At 42.2% G+C, this 17,840-nt stretch overlaps 1 protein-coding gene across 6 annotated transcripts in view; it reads right to left on the bottom strand.

Annotated features, from left to right (window-relative positions):
• Nucleotides 1-17,840, bottom strand: part of Fndc3b (fibronectin type III domain containing 3B) — a 289,153-nt gene that overhangs the window by 11,953 nt on the left and 259,360 nt on the right. For all 6 annotated transcript variants that reach the window (XR_007834627.1, XM_051185896.1, XM_051185897.1 and 3 more), the window contains 2 exons: nt 14,437-14,649; nt 894-1,060 (listed from right to left, as the gene is read on the bottom strand). Coding sequence is in view for 5 of the 6 variants with exons in the window: in XM_051185896.1 (XP_051041853.1) it covers nt 894-1,060; nt 14,437-14,649 (380 nt within the window). In the remaining variant the exon portion in view is untranslated. The remainder of the gene's footprint in view (nt 1-893; nt 1,061-14,436; nt 14,650-17,840) is intronic.

Here is a 17,840-nt window from a genome sequence, read left to right as displayed (position 1 = left end):
ACAACACACACCAACACACCAGGGCCATTTTGGGCAATGGCTGGCTGAGATAATGCTGCTTTGTTCAAGGAGAAGTTCCAGAGACCTGTGTAAGAACATGACTTCTGGTGAAAGGGACAAGGCTCATGAGCCCAAGTGCAAGCTTTGGCTCTTGTCACTATCAGCCCTACCATGCACATCTGCTACCTACTCATTCACAACTCTGTGACTGGAGATGTGGCAGACTTGGAGCGTTGGCCCAGCAAGGATGGCTCTGTCTACCCTCCTCCTTGAGAAAGATGGGAGATCTATCTATTTGCTGTCTTAGCACTTCTGCAAGACCTGATTCCTCCAAGGAAACCTTGAAAACTTCAGGAGAAACACTGATGGTCATTACCATGGGTTTTTAACGGCGCCCTCCATGGAGAGGCTGTGTGCCCACAGGGAAATGCTGACATTGCTTCAACCAGGCTCTACTTTCCAGGCACCAAAGTCACCCAGAGAGAAATGCCAACCACTGACTGTCTTTAGGAAAAGAGACTTGAAAACTATTTTTGGCAATTTTTTCTTAAACCATCTCTCACTCCTAACACACAGGCTGTCACTGTCTGTCTTCAGTTCCATATGTATGTGTGTATGTAGGTATGTATATATGTATGTGGATGAGAATATACTACATTATTTGCAATAAACATGTATGTAGAATACAGTAGTCCATACATGTAGGCATTTTCTCCAGATACCCACCACACAGCTTTCTTCCCTTTTTTTTTTTTTTTTTTGAGAAATTTTGCTTTCATCTTGTTATTAAGACATATGAAGAATGCATTTATGGTCAGAATTGAATTTCTTAGGTGTGATTTCAATGATCTTTCCCCTCCCAGGACAGTGCAGCAGGGTCTACTTCCACATACCTTTGAGGGTGGGAGGGATGCTTTTGGTTGTGCTGAAGGTATAGGTTTCGGAGAAAGGTCCCTCTCCTGCTTCACTTGCTGCCTGGATTCGGAAGGAATAGCAGGTGAACTCTGTCAGTCTCTGGACCTTGTAGGTGTGGCTGGGTCCTCTGTAGATTGAGACAAACCTAGGTAGAGAGAAAAGCAGAACTAATTAGCCACCTGAATTTCTTGTGATGATTAATTGTGAGGCAGACTCATGGAAAGACGGGGCTAACTCGATAAATCCCTCCCACCCCCTGAAGTGACAAGTTACTATGTTCAGTTCAATGTTCAAATAAAAGAAAACACACAATAAAGCACATACAAAGGGTAGAATCAATTTCAAAAACATTAGTTGTTCATGATTTTATTTACTAATAAAAAGCAGAATTTTCAAGTCTTTCCTTATGGTTAGTGGTAACTCACTTTCTATTATGTACTTGGGCATGAAGTTACTGTTCAATGGGCATTTGAGAAATAAGATGCCTATTTATTCATATATTTCCAGTAACAGAAGCTTAGAAACTCCTTTAAATGTTGATCTTTATTAATACAATACCTCACAAAAGCCCTTTCCTAAGCTGGCAAAGACACCCACAATTATGTATCTTTGAGAAAATACACAAAAAGACAAAAGGTAACGTGTTTACTGGGGCCATTAAAATAACAGAAAAAATGCCATGGGCCAGCTGGGTGGGTAGTTCTGGCTAGTAGATTTTGGTTTCTTCTACCATTTGGTCTGAAACTATTTCATACTTCTCCGATTAAAATATTTTTTAAATCTTAATTTACTCTTTGTGTGTGTGCCTCATGTGTGGGGGCATACATGAAAACCAAAGCACAAGTCACAATTCTGTATAGATGGCTCTCCACACCCTCCTTTATGTAGATAGCTCAGTAAGTGTGCCTACTCACTGAGCCATCTTACTGGTCCTTAATATTATTACAAAACATAATTACCTGAAGTATGAATTAAAAAAATAATGCCTTGTGCTTTAGGTATTTTCTCAGCATATCCTGAAAACTTAAATTTTCCCCTCCAGTGAAACTGAACTACCCAGAGCAACAAATATACTTTCATCACTTAATAACTGTATGATTAAAACCAAACAAAACAAAACAAAAGACAACAATGTGGTTTTCCAAAAGTTCTCCAGTACTTAAGCATCACTGGCCCAGGACATCCTGAGAACCGACTCCGAGTAATTGCAAACACATGGTCTTGGTCCACTTATGCTATGTCTGGCTATGATGTTCATTGTTGCCTTAGCATCCAAGGACACCCTGCTGTCCTCAGAAACCACTGAAAGGTACTCAGTGATGGAGTCATCAACAAGAATGTCTGACGGAAGCTGGCTTGGCTCAGGGAGAAGGAGAATTCTTGCATTCATTTAGCAGTCATTCTTAACCTGATGTGTGCTGGGCTCTGGGGTTGAATGAGAAGCAACCTCAGGGTGTTAGTCCTATGTGGGGGTAGGGAGCTCTGAAGGGTGGAAGCAACTTTTATCTGTGTGGAACAGTCCTAGATGGGAGGGTGGGGTGAACCCATGGGCAGTGAGATATGGATAGATCCAACAACTTGAAGAGAAAAACCTTGTCAGTCAATATCCAGTATCTAACATCCAGGCACTGGCCGCCAGCCTTTGTAATTGAGTTCCTAAGCCCTGGCAGGTTCGCTTACTGTTCTGCATGTTTTGCTACAGGAGGAAGTGCCTTTTATTGAAGACCGAACACCATTAATTTCAAGTAAAGCCAGAGTCCAGGTTGAAACTCACAAATAACCATGGCAACCGGCTTAGCACACTCAACACATGACTGCCTTAATGAAGACACCCCAGCTAATGTAGAGACAAGTGGCTACTTATTAACTCAGCTTCACCTGGGCCAGAATTGCCAGTGGGAGTAATTGCCCTTAATTGTATCACAAATGGAAGTCATGGTTTAAGAAGTGACACTGTTAAATCTCCATTATAGTGGCTAGCAAGCTGGAGTTTGTTGAACTGTTTCTAGCCCTGCCATACTCCAAGGTTGGTATTCCCTTTAGAAAATAGGTTTGATACATATTTATTCCAAAATTCAATTATATACCTAGGTAGAAGCACTAATAGCCACTACGAAAATCACCGAAGCAAATTAGCAATCTGATTCCATACAACAAAACAAACTGAGCAAGGAGAACACATGCAATTCTCAAATGTTTCTAGACTATTGGCCCCTTTCATTTCTTGTATTGCTCATGTTCCAGTGTACTTAACTGGTACTCGAATATATATATATATATATATATATATACATATATATATATATACATATATATATATATACATATATATATATATATATATGTATATATATATATATGTATATATATATATATATATATATATATATATATATATGCATGGTGGGAATGGTTAATAGTAATGGTAAATCGATGAATGTGTCATTAACACACATATGCTTAGGTTTAGAGACAATATTACCCATATCTGTCAGGAAGGCTGAATTTTATATAGAGAAAGCAACTGCAGCTTGAGGATGGTTTGAAACTGTTAGCCTAGAGTGCTGCAAGTCTAATGTTGAAGCATCTTGCTTGTAGTGAAGGCAGAACCAGGGAGTCACAAAAGGCCAACCTGGGATCAACAGTTCCCTGGGGACAGCAAGCTGGTTTCTGGCAGCTCTTCCTTCTTCAGAACTTCAAAGCCAACATGCTCTGGCCAGCCATGGTTTAGCACACTGCCTACTCTGGCAAAAGTAATTCTTTTCCTTTCTTTTCTTAAAAACTTACTTGTTTTATGTGCGTTTGGTTTTGCCTATGTGTATGTCTGTGTGAGGGTGTCAGATCCTTTGGAACTGGAGTTACAGACAGTTACAGATAGTTGTGAGTTGCCATGTAGGTGTTGGGAATTGAACTTGGGTCTTCTGAAAGAGCTGCCAGTGCTCTTAACTACTGAGCCATCTCTCCAGCCAGGTAACAGTAGGTCTTGGTTGGCTTGTTTATTGAAAGCCATCGCTGCTTTGCCTGATCTTCATCCCACGAAAGGGTAGGGGAGATGTTCTGGGAGGAAGACTTCTTTTTCTTAGTTTTAAAAATGTATATGGGAATGGCTGAACTGGATGGCAGCTAGTTCCTATGGCATGTATTTAACCAGTTACAGAAACAGCCCATGCTTGGTTGACCCTGAGTGAAGTAGCTATGGACCGGCGAAGGGAGGCATCAGAAGTTCCAACATTAACAGCACCAGAATCACACACAGAGTCAACTAAAGTAGATGTGCCCTCCTGGCCTCTGGGAAGGGGTGTGAGTCACAGAGGGACTCATAGATCCAAGGTCAGGAGGCCTGAGAAACGAAGCACGAAGGGGCAGCCAATGCTTGTGGAGGATTTTCCTCCCTCATCTCACTTGGGAGGTGTGGCCACATGGAGATGTCACAGGCACACAGCAGGCCTTTGTGTTCACCAAAAGCCCACACTTTCCTCTCTCTGCAGGTTCTTCTAGCCCTTTCTTACTTCCAAAGGAGGAAGAGGTAGAGGCCGATCTGCAAGAAGGAGACTATAGGGTAAGCGCCGAGGAAGAAGGGGCGCTAGTACTGGCTAAGTCATATTTCTTCATGTCTGACTTCACTCATCAAATAAATGCATTCTAATCCACATCAAGTCAGCACAGAAACCAGAAAATAAACTCTTTTATAAAGCCCTGCGTCTCAATCTTGGTTTTCTGAAAATATGGCATTCCTTTGACAACAGCCAATCTGATACTCTTTAAGGTTTTTAATTTGAAAAGTGTAAAGGGGTCACATGGCTTTATTTCTTTATACCTCTAAGATCCAGGCACTTCAGAGGCCTAGCAGTACAGGCTCTGAGAGAGAATAGGTCCTGTGGATTATGAAACACTAGGAAGTGCCTCTCTATGCCTAGGTTTCTCATCTGCATGGTAAAGTAAGGATGGACTTACAGAGCTACTGTGAGCTTTAAGTGGGCTATGAGAAGCATTAGAACTAGTCTTGATATGTAATAATCATTCCATCCATGTTAGTTATAACTGTGCATTTAACCCACACACGTGCCAGAGGCTGACTTTCTGTGCCCTCTATTGCTTTCAACCTTACTCCGTGAAGCAGGGCACTTCACTGAACCTGGAGCTCACCATGATGGCTGGCTTGGCTAAGAAGACAGGAATATAGTTCTCTTGTTTTCAGTCACCTCCTCTAGTGCTGGGAACCAAACCTGAGGCCTTAACCACTGAGCTAAACCCTGAACTCCAAGATGGATTGAGAAATAGTCCCGCTTTACCTCCCAAGAGAACACCTTGGAACTATGGGCAGACACAGACTGATTTTCCTTTCTGTTGGTGGAAAGCTGGCTATGTGGGGGGAAGAAATTCTTGCCCAGGCCACTGTGTTAGTCTCAGACCCTCCTTATGCTTAAGACTACCAGGGAACGTGGGTAGGGACACTAATGCTGTGGTGGCAGGGAACGTGGCAGGGACACTGTAACACTGTGTTAGTATTAAACTTGAGTAGCCACAACCAATGCCAATGCCTGATGCACATTAGGTCTCAGGGAAGTGTCTCACTAAGATCCTGAGCATTTCCTGGCAGGCCTTAGCATGCTGACAATAACATCTGCTTCCCTGTACTCCCCACATGCCAAGTGGAAAACACCAACCAACATGTAAGAAGAAGAAATACATAAACCAACACTCAAAAGGCAATATTAGCCATGCTGTCAGCCCAATTCTCTCATTTTCTCACTCTAGGAGGTGGGAAAGACAGAATTTTTCAGAGCCAGGGATGTATGCTGGGAGTTAGTACAGGACATCAAACCACAGCTAGAAACATTCTGGGAGAAATTTATAATACTCATCAAGTATTTGTTCTATTAAACTGACTTCATCTTCTTTCTTTTATATCTTCTTGTAAAAGGCCAACTTCATTGATAAACAAGTCAGACCCTCTCTGTGATAGAATGAGCCACACCAAACATCCCAAGATAACAAAGACTGAAGACTTCCCATTTATATGCAACCAGCTGTAAGCAGGTGGCATGGATCCTGCAGTGCAGTATGTCTCCATGATGCTGTCAATTATGGTAGAGGCATACATAGCCCAATTGTTGGCTTCTGTATCACAGCTCTCAAAGGTGTCCTAGAAGTCCTGGTCCTACACTAGTCATAGCTTCATAGCTAGACCTTGTTGCCATGATGAACCCCCACAGGCAGCGTAAGAAGCCAGTGTGGGGACACATGTGAGTCACTGCTGCACTGCTGTGCTGGCCTGTGGGTCTACCATCTCTACCCCCACACCCCGTGTGTGGGGTGTGTGTGTGTGTGTGTGTGTGTGTGTGTGTGTGTGTGTGTGTGTGTGCATGTGTAAAGCAGAATGGATAGCAAGGATGGAGTTCTACTGACCAGCTTGGGCTACTAACCAGGCAAGTTATTTCCTCTGGGAAAGGGGAGTGGCAGGACTCATTTTGTGGGATTGCTGTGAGAAAGAAATGAGGTAACAGATACTGCATTATACAATGGCTTGTAATTATGAAATATTCACTAAATGTTACTGTCCAAAACTATTTAATATTACCAATACTAATACTGTTGGTGTCAAGGCACCAAAGCTAATGAATGATTCACCTTATTCTCCAAGTACGAGACAATAAGATGTCTCTGCAAGGGCACTCCTATCACCTGAATTCTCTGAAGCTTTCTGGAGTGGCAAGCCCTATTCTTGGCAAGCCCAACCAAAGCACCCAAGATGAGAGCCAGAGACACTATGTGGGATCTTGGGGCACCTCACCATTATGAGACAGGGTCTCACTATACAGTCCTCACGATCCTACAACTTTAGGCTCTCAGCTGCTGGGATTATAGGTTTTGACTGAACTGGGAGATTCAGCCGAGGAGGGAGAAACCTAGAGGAAATATCTCCTGTATTAAAGATATACACTGGGAATAGGGAAACAGGCTAGCTGGGTTGTTAACACATTATCATCTTATGAAGCATTGACTTCTCAGTAGTTCTGCCTCTAACCTAGTTCAGTGTCACCAATCCAGGCTTCTTGAAATACAGTAGCTATATTGTGACAAACACACGTGGCACTTAACAGCTGCCAACGTTACAATGACTTAAAGATGGCTTGTCTCTCTGTGCTTAAGGTGATGACAAAACTGTGGTAGTGTACTGGAGAATACATGTCCTCATTATTCAAACCCAGGGAGATATGTGAAGACAGCGAGAGAGCCCAAACGCAGGCCAGACTTCCTCGTGGCCTGCCAACTGTAGCCACTCTGGTGGGTAGAGAATGGGGGAGGCTGTGGATGGGATGGGGGGACAGGGATGGGGACGTGTCTGGGAGACCTCTGCACTTGCCTTCTCAGTTTTGCAGGGAACCTAAAATACTTCTAAATATAAAGAGTACAGAAAAGTACTCTGAGAAAAGTTCGCCACTTCTGTGACTAGAAAATACTTGTGCTTATTCTGTCTGTCCCAGTCCTCTAGGGGCTAAGGGTGGGAGGACACTCCAGGGGCATGCAGAAACGCTGGCCTGAGTGCAGAGCTGGTAACCTTCACCATGGACTTGAACACGTCAGACAGACAAAAAGTTCGATTTCCAGTTAGTCCCAACAATCATGCTTACTTTCGGTGAGATCTAAGTGAAAGAACCCAGAAAACTGTATGACAGAAAACACAGCAGGATCTGGACAGTCTCAGCAAATGCCAGCAAGAGCCACCCCCTTCACCTCAGGGATTTCATCTTTAACATTCATCGAGAGAGAGAGGTGATGTGTTTGCATCGAGTGTAACTGATGGGGTAAGTGCAATCACATTGAATATTTATATGTCCTTTTATTTTAAATCATTGGGGGCCAAGAGAAAATTATATAGAAAGAATTTAGTTTTGAGTATTTTCTTAAAACAGTATCCCTTTGGAAGGACTATCCAAGAATACTCTGAATAACTTAGATCTTAAATTCTTTGTGAAAACAAGATTTAATGCTAAGGGGTTTTGTGCTTAGCGCTTAACTGCTCTTGTAATCTTTAGGCTCACTGCAGTTCATAGATATTAACTACTCAACATGACTAACCTGCTGGCCTAACATGGCCTGTAGTTCACAACAGGCTTCAAGTGGTACCCTTCAAAACACATTTCACAATAGCATAAATCAACAGCTGCTCACAAAGCCTGTGCAGCCAAATTCATTAACACTATATCCCCATCTTTCTCCCCTCTTTCTTATTTTCTCAGGGCTCTGTGGAAGGAAGGTGTGTGTGTGTGTGTGTGTGTGTGTGTGTGTGTGTGTGTGTGTGTGTGTGTGGTGTATTTTCTATGTCACTCAAATTGTGTTTGGAAACAGAAAATATTAAACACATGGACAGTAAATGCCCCCACTGTGCCAGGAACACAAAGTCCTACCATCTCTATGTAGAAGCAGATGGACACAGATGGTACTGTGTGGGGACACCTCAGGCAGGGAATCCATTTCCTAGACCAATGCTGACATTGGTGAGAGGCCCTGTTTATAAGAAAGTGCCAGAAGCCATTCCCAAGAGGAATAATGGAAAAAACGTTAATTACCTTCCTGGCCGTCTACTGGTCTTTGACTTGTGAATTAATTAGACTATAACAATTTCATTAATAATGATAACAACTAAATTTTTTTCAGATTTACTTTATGTTTGCCATATGTACATGCTTGGTAGTCATAGAATCCTGAAGAGGGTACCAGATCTCCTGGAACTGGAATTATAGATGGTTGTAAACTGCCATATGGGAGCTGGGAATCAAACCTGGGTCCTCTGAAAAAGGAACCGGTAGTTTTAACTGTTCAGCCATCTTTTCAGTCCCCCCTCTTTTTTTAAACAAGTAAAAGAATAAACAGAAACCCTATGCTTACTTTTTTTGCCCAAACTATAATTTAGACATTGACACAGTCAAAAAGAAATTTATTTGCATTCATAAAAAGTCCCCTTCCTCTAACTTTAGGGTTCTTCTGAGAAGCATGACACCCCCAGTTTTCTATGTGCATTCCCAGTTCATGGAATGAATCTTGCATCTGAGGACATGAGTCCCGGAGCTTTCCAGATGCCTGTCCACTTCTGATGAAGTGGCCTTGCTTCAATGCAGAAACATGCTGTTCATTTTCATACTATTTATTTATAAAGTAAATCAGAGGTAAAAACCATTATCTGGATTCTACTTCAATCAGATCTCAAGTAGTTCCTTCACCATCCCTCAGTCCTGATTGTTACAAAGCATTTGGTCTGAAGTTGAGCAAGCTAGCAATGATTTTTATTTTTTATCATGACTCTTGATGACTTATTGTAAGACACTAAAATATGCCTAAAATATTTGTCCTCTATTAATTAGGGGCTGGAGCCCCAGGCATCACTATCTGTACTTTGTAGCCTGGGAAACTTGGGTGAAAAGCAGTCCAGGCACACTCTGGTCATCTGAAAAGTCAGTGTGGATCTAGGGTTAGGAGAGAGGTCTAGCATGAGTGTTGAGAGCAGCTGCTACCTGGAGATTGCAGGAAGTAGACATGAGCCATTTCCCTAGCAAGGCTCATCAAATGGACTGGAAATGTGAGGGAAAGGAATGTTGAGCACATGGGCTGGTTCAGAACTCACAGCTAGACACTGAAACCAGAACCACAGTTTGAGAATGGAAGCCGGAGTTGCTCTGTAACAGAAACACCAAGACCGTTTATTCATGCTCTCTGGCCCCTTTCATTGTTCCCCACAGTGTATTCTTTTGGAGTTTAAAGAAACCCTGAAGTAATAAAGACACAGCTAGTAATACTGGAAGCACCAGAAAAGCTCCACAGCCCCTCACTGCTGGGGAAGTGTCACAGTTAGGAAGGCTAACCAGAGGGAGCAAGTCATGACTATTTATTCCATTAGATGCCTGTCCAATCTTCCTGGAGCTTCACTTTGAAAAACATTGGCTGACTGAACAAAATGCTGAGCAACAGATTATCCATAAATACATTCCTAGAATTTACAGACCCCTTGTTTTAGTACTGTGCACAATTACCAAGAACATGGCCGATGAGAGTCAGGCTTAACATCAACTCCAATTCCATTAGAACAGGCAACATTTCATTTCAGAAACACAGACAAATATACATCGTCTGAATTGTCAGTGCAGTGCTATGACCCAGAGCCTTGTGCGCTGATCCTGTTACTCTAGTGAGCATATTAGCTTAGCTTTATGAGAATGTTTACTCAGGGTGTGTATTTTCCTTGCATAACATGGCAACGAGAACTATTCAGATTCTTTGTGCTGGATCTGTTAAGAGTAATAGACCTAATCACTGCAAGGCTAAACTAACCTAATTTTTGCTTTTCTGTTGAAATTAAAATGCCTTGTACTGTCTGTTCACTGTTTAATGCTAATCATTTTCTCAGCAAGATCAGCTCTTCCAGACATGCCACATAGCTCATAAGACCTAGCATACAAGAAAAAAAATTCTGATAGTTGACTAATCATAATCAAATACTAGGCATAATCTTAGTCCTACACATAGGGGCACAGCTACAATGCTGCTCCATGAATATGGCCCTGGAATCTTGCAGATCAAAAGCCTGAATATAGAGGAAAGTCATGCCCTAACTAAGAGGGAACGGACTTTCAGTCAGCAGAGCTACAGGAATTCTTGAGGTATTAACTCCAAGGCAAGGCTTTGGGCCATGATGACCTATATGATTCCTTCTGTTTATAGGAAAGCGATCCAAATGGGGAGAGAGAAAGGGAATCTGTGGGGAGAGGGATATACTACCATATTTAAATTTTTGTTTAAAGCACTAAATGTAAACAAAGCTCCTAGTGCCTGGTATGTTCTTTGCATGCTCCCAATACACAGAATTTTCCTTCAGTAAGCTTAAAATATGTATTTGAGTCAGTGTGTGTGGTGTGTGTGTGTGCTGGTACAGGTGTGTGAGTGGGTACATGCAGAGAACAGAATTCAACATTGGTGCTGTCCTCGCAATAGCTGTCAACCTTCTTTCTTGTCACAGGGCGTGTCACTGGGACCCAATAAGGCTCAATTTGTAGGATAGTGAGCTCTCGGGATCCTCTTGTCTCCACTCCTCCCAACCCCTGTCCCAGTATTGCATAAAATCAAGTGTGGTGTACATGCCTATCTCAGCTCTTGGGAGGTTGAGGCAGGAAAATAAGAAGGGGAGGGTCACCCTAGTTACACAATGAACTGAAGGTCAGCCTGGGATATGTGGAACTGTCTCAAAGACAGAAGGACAGAAGGGAGAGAGAGAGGAAGGAAAGAAGAAAGAAAGGGAGGGAGGGAAGATGGACACTATGCTAACAGAACTGAGACATATTCAAGTCCAGTGTTTTGTCCTTGATCATGAGCTGGTGTTAAAGACTTGGATTCAAAGGGCCATTCGAAAGTGCTCACTTCCAGACACCAAGGAAGGTCATCCTCACACTGAAGTCAGGCTGTCCTCATCCTGTTAAAGCTCAGGAAAACTATTCCACAAATAGAATAAGAATGGATTATGCCCAACATCACATCACTTTAATAACTTTCTGAGAGCATTGACAAATTTAATTTAGAAAAGATAAATTTGGACTCCAGCTCATAAAATTAAGAAAAATATTGTTCCTAATGTTCAAATTTCTTAAATTGCCAGTTCTATTTAGGTAAGTGATTTACTTGATGAACAAGGCAAGCCTTAGCATCTCTTTGCCTCCATCCTTCTCCATACCTCTCCTCTTCTCTCAAAGGAGCAAGCCTGCACTGACTCCAAGAGTCTGCACTGTTTTCTGTCTGTCATACTGAAGTGTCTCATAATGGTCACACTCGTTTGTACAAATGCTTCTATAGTTTCTGCTCTGTGCAGAGGGGCCACTCTCAACCACAGTTTTCCATACGGGGTGCCCTTGGGTGGCTGTCTATGGGGCGCACCTGAATGGTTGTTCTGTCGGGATAGAACTACATAAGAACAGGGAGCCTTGCTGCCCAGGCCCTCCAAGTTTATGGACAGGTGAAGTGCAGGCTCCAGCCCTTCTGTGCTTTGTGTTCTGGGGGGGGGGGGGAGAACTAGAAAATATTCCCAACACATGCAAAGGCCTGGGAGAAAAATGCAAAGGTTTGCAAATATCTCCTAATACTGGATCTCACATGTATCTTAACTTTCGTTAGTTCAGAATGCTTGTTTTTGCTAGTCCTCTGTGGCTGAGAACTTCTTTCAAGGTAGAATAATGATTCACTAAAAACAGATCCAAAGAAACATACTGAACAGGACGAATGCTTTTACATAAAAAAGATGTTTTTCATTGCTAACCAACTTATCAAAATCGACCTCACCATCTCTGTGCTGTCAGTCCCTGCAATGTTTCCAACAGGACAAAGGGTGTCTTATTTCCTTCCCACCTGGTTTTCCTGGGAAAGCAAGTCAAGTTCAAATGTGTGGTTTGCGTGCACATGGTTCCAATGCCCAGAACACTTCTCCCCAGTGGCACTAAATTCTAGGATTTTCCCTGAGTTAAAAATAATGTACTTGTGTATTTTCCTCCTTCCCCTCTTTCCATGAATATTGTATTTATGTCCATTCAGATTTCAACAAAACAGCTGTAACAAACAACTGTTTGTTGTTGTTTGCTTTCGTCCATTAGGAAGTGAAACAGGGCTATTATTTTGTTAATCTGCATCAGGGACAGATAAAGATGAAGATACCACTAACTGTGCTGAGGGTCAAGATCTCGCTTTCAGTCTCCACATCAGTTCCTATACCTAACTTGTATCCGGGAGATTAGTGTTGGCGGCTCTTGAGGATACAACAAGACATTTACTTGTTCGCTGGGCTAAATGAGGTGCTGTACAATTTGAAAACATGTCTTATGCAGCCTCATATTTCCACTCTTTCCTTAAGAACTGAGGTGTGTAAAGTAAGCTAAACACTATAGAAACTGTGCTGGTCTGAACCTCATCACCATCATCTTGGTCTCCATTACCTTCCTGTTCTGCATCTTTTCCTTGATTTATTTCTTGCTTTCATTAGCCTCAGTGACTCCCTTTGATGCTGCCTCAGGCTCTCCTTTAATGTAGTGTGCAGCCATGTCCTTTGCCTGGTTCTCCTTCCTTCAGGCTGCTGTCACTGGAACACTGTCAGTGGGTAGGCAGGCTGTGTGATGACATTCAGAACAGAGCAGGAAGGCCAGAAGAGGCCTGGTGGATGCTCTGGATCACTGAATTTCTGTCTTTACCATGTCTTCACACGTTTCCTCTTAGCAGCCATGGGCGCTCATCTCTTCCACTAAGAAGCTGAGAGAAGCATGTGGGTGCTGTTTTCCCTGCTCTCAGGCACCTCTGCACACAACAGTATTTGCCCCTGGGTTTCTGAGGGTCTCCTTGGCCTAGGTTTGGTTGCTTTTCCTCAGCTGAACATCCACTCCGTGCCTATCCGGTTATCACTGGTCCTGATATTGTCTCCACAGAGTCCAGGCTATAGCTATGGTGCCTTCTCCCTTGGGCACTTCTATGGACCTTGGTCTCCACTGAAGGCCAACAGAACTCCACTCAGTAAAGTCAGTCTAACCCCTGACTGCAGAGCAGTGGGCCAAGAATGTGTTGGGAGGGGAGGAATGTGGTAACATAGCCAGGGGTACAACAGAGGCAACCACCATGGTAGCCCTGGTTTTATGCTTCGAGGAACATTGTCTAGTCCTGGTGTATCCAATCTATGGCGTACACATGTCTCACGGCAGCTGTGAATGTGGCCCAACACATTTGTATGCTATCATCATGCCATACTGTCAACAAGTTGGACACACTTAGTAGTTCACCTCTGCCTTGGTTTTGTGATAATCCTTCCTTCAAGCTGACTCTGATCAGAACCTCTGCTAACAGAATATTCTGTCACCACTAATTTCTGCTCAGCATTGAATTGTTCCTAAATACCACTTGGCTGCTGCTGTCTTCTGATTGGACATTTTCTGAGGAAATAAAGTTAGGTTAAGAAGACACGATGTGAAAGCCTAGATTTGATTTTGACATCTCCAAGTGTCTTCTGGGCCTGGAGTCTTATAAAGAAAACAAATCTCTTATTTGCTCTGGTTAATTTGCTATCACAACACCCATAGTTGGAGAGTGCATTCCCCATCTGTACATCACCCACAGCAATTTCAGAGTGGCAAACATGTTTGTCCTGATGGTTACTGAATATTTAAAGAAGTACCATTTTCCCCAGGTCCCATTTTCCTCTGCACTCGTGACTAATATAATGTTATTATATGGTGAGAACTTGAATCTGACAATTTTCTATTCTGATAATTTCTTTCCATCATCTGACTTTATAATGGGAAAAACATGCATCCATTGTTACATAGGGAGATCAGGAGCTTTCAAATGCTTAAGAACAGAGGGTACCATGTTGGGTAAAATGCAAGAGTCAAACATCTAAGTCCCTTCTTTCAACAACGGGGAACAGGGTTTCAGAGGAAGACCGAGTACGAGATGAACGCCAAAGCTGTGATGTGCCAGACATGCACTTGCCCGCCTCACCTCTTATTCCTGTCTTCCAACTGTAGTGTGTACACCATGTCATCAGCAGCATGAGTCTTGGAGTTACTGTCTCCCCATTTTAGCTTCAGGCTCTGTGGACCAGATGCAGCACATTCTAGCCTAGGAGGCGAGGGTGGTAATGGCCGAGTTTTTGCTTTAATGAACTGACTAAATGGTCCAACTCCAATTTCATTGATGGCCTGAATTCTGATCCTAGAGGTAGGGAGAAAAGACAGCATAGGTTTAGGAAGTTGACTTTTCTGCATTCAAAACAAACATTTGTTAGTACATTTACTTCCTGTCCCTGAAGCAAGGCTGTGGAAAAGCAGCTAGAGTAAATGCTAGGCAGCTCAAAAGAGGCTCTATGCTCTGTTTCTAGACATAGCACAACAGTGCATTAGCAAGTGTTCCTTAAGATTTTAACTGGGTAAAAGCAAGTTTGCTGTCTGAAGGACTCCTGCAGGGCACGGTCTTACACTCTGGTCTAGCCACTGATGACTACCGCAAAGCCAGCATTGGGATTAGGCTATGCATAAAGAATTCATTTAAAGGTGAACAAATTCCCACCAATCTTTTAACAGGACATTTGGCCTCTCCCCTTACCAATGACTCTGCAAGTTCTTAGTCAGAGCCAAGAGATCACCTGCTGGTAGTAGCAGGGTGTCACTTGGGTGTATGATGCTTACCATGTACAGTAAAGATGTGTCAATCCTTCCAAAATCTAATAGAGTTATAATGGTACACAAAACCTTACATGATGTGGATACCATCCCTATTTTCCATTTTCTTCTACTTCTCAACTTGCTGACTAGACACAGTTTAAATATTGAAACTTGATTTGAATTCATAACATAGCTTTCCAAAACACATTTTAATAGAGAATATAGTCTAAGGAGAAATATTGGAGAACAGATCATTTGTACATATTCCTATGATTTAGTTACTTTATATTACACTTACAGCTTTGTTTGTTTGGCCTTTATTTTTAAAGCCAGGGTTTCTCTGTGTATCCCTGACTGTGCTGGTACTAGCTCTGTATACCAGGCTGGTCTTGAATTCATAAAGATCCACCTGCCTCTGCCTCCAGAGTGCTGGGATTAAAGGCATGTGCTACCACCTCTGGCTCTCACTTATCGTTTTTATTGCTTATAGTTAAATATAAAGTACTACTTAAACATCAGAGTATGAAACATAATGTGTGATGCCAACTCTTCAGACATAAAGAACATATATCCACCTAGCGTTATCTGTAACTGTCAGAAAAGAAAGGTTTCTTCTACTTGAAACAGAGCACAACACTCTACCCCTCTTAAGCATCTTGGGTCTCACACAGTTGCTTCAGGACTCAGAAGCCTTAATTACCATCTGGTAAACATCAGGAAGTACAAAGTTAGGCTTCTCATAAACCAGCAGTGGGTTTCTGTTTCCCTCCTTATCATTCTTGGGGCTGAACTAACCTTAGAAGTTGGCCTCTATGTGGAAAGAGCTGCAGAGAAAGACCAGTTCCAGGGTGTGTATGGCTCTGAATGGGGTAGGAAACCTCTTTTCTCTATTCCCCCATTTCCTAGGCCATAAGCAATTCTATCTTGCTTACAGCCTAATGAAGAAAATCATATCAACTGATAAAATATCTTACACAATCCAACCTCTAGCAGCAATCAAAATGCTCTGCAAACTAGGAGAAGGGATCCTCTTTGATCTGAAAAGGGTATCTAAGAAAAGGTCTGCAACTACCCCCGACAGCTGTGAGAGGGGAAATACTTTCCCTTTAAGACTGGGAGCAAGGGTCAGCAAGGCCATATCACAGCATGGATGCCTGGAGGGTTCACCCTCTTATTTAACAGCATTCCTTAGGAATACCAACTAGTACTGAGAGCAAAAGGTATAAAGAGTTAGAGAAAAAAAAAAAAAAAAAAAGAAAAGAAATGGCATCCACAAGATGCCAATGAAGATGTTACAGATAACCAACCCAAACAGAGAGGCTAGGGAAGTCACGGATGGGACACTTCACATAAAAGTGTCAGTTCTCCCAGAACTCACCTATATATAGACCCAATGTTAAAAATCAGTCCCAGCACTTGGGGAGTTGAAGCAGGAGAATGGAGCACTTAAGGTCAGCCCCAGCTACAGTGTAAGGCCTTGTCTCCAAAATTAAATGAATACATAAAAGAATAAAGTACAGATCCTGGCAGGATTCTTAGGAGATAAAGACAAGCTAATTCTAAAAGTTATATGGAAAGGAAGTAAACTAGCCAACACAAATGTGAAACACAGAGTAAATGTGGAAGGATAGTACCACCTGACTTTAGGACTCACTGTAAAGCTACAGTGACCAAGACAGTGTGGTAAAGAGACAGACACATAGATCAATGGGACAGGATAGAGGCGCCAGAAATAGACCTACACAAATATGGCCAATTGATTTCTGGCAAAGGTGTGAAGGCAGCTCAAGGGAGGATGGATAGTCTTTTCAACAAATGGTTCTGGGAGCAACTGGATGTCAACAGAAAAAAATAAAAACTTCAACTTAAACTTCACACCTGAAAAAGTATGAAACAAACAACCAACCACAGTTTAGCTTAAACAATGAACACAGACCTAAATGCAAAATATAAAACTTTAGAAGAAAATATAGAACATTGTCATTATCTAGAACTTGGAAAAGAGTTTTCGTATGTAACATAAAATGCATTTGTGTGACAAGAGAGAGAAAAGAAAATTAGGTTTTATTCAAATTAAATCTTCTTCCACACTAAGAGGATGAAGATGAGCTGGAGTCTGAGAGATGCACAGTGGACATCTGAGATAAGAGACCTCAGAGCTCACAGCAAGGTGGAGGATGTGGGTAGAGTACAGTACCACAGACTGCCCACTCTCTATCTACACACACACACACACACACACACACACACACACACACACACACACACACACACACACACGGTAACAAGAGGAGGGAAGAGAGGGGGAGGGAGGAAGAAAACATCAAGCAACACAAAACTGACGGAAGACTAGAACAGACAACAAAGAGGATACATAAGCAAGGAAATGTTCCATATTGGTCATCTGAAAAAACGTGAATCAAAACCATCAAGGTACTATTATAAATTTGTATGTCTATACATATATGTATGTGTATTTGTGTTCATATAAAATGTGTGCATGAATGAAACAATGCGATACACTGCTTCTTGAAAAGTTCAAATATAGGGACTGGAAAGATGGCTCAACAGTTAAGAGACAGATCTTCCAGAGGACCTGGATTTAATTCCCAGCACCCACATGGCAGCTCACAACTGTCTGTAACTCCAAGATCTGACACTATCACACAGACATACATGTAGGCAAAACACCAACACAAATAAAAATAAATAGATTGTAAAAAAGCAAAATCCAAACATACC

Source organism: Phodopus roborovskii, unplaced genomic scaffold, assembly GCF_943737965.1.
Source record: "Phodopus roborovskii unplaced genomic scaffold, PHOROB, whole genome shotgun sequence".
NCBI lineage: Eukaryota > Metazoa > Chordata > Mammalia > Rodentia > Cricetidae > Phodopus > Phodopus roborovskii.
Note: the sequence above shows the minus strand (reverse complement) of the source record. Positions and strands in the feature narration are given on the sequence as shown.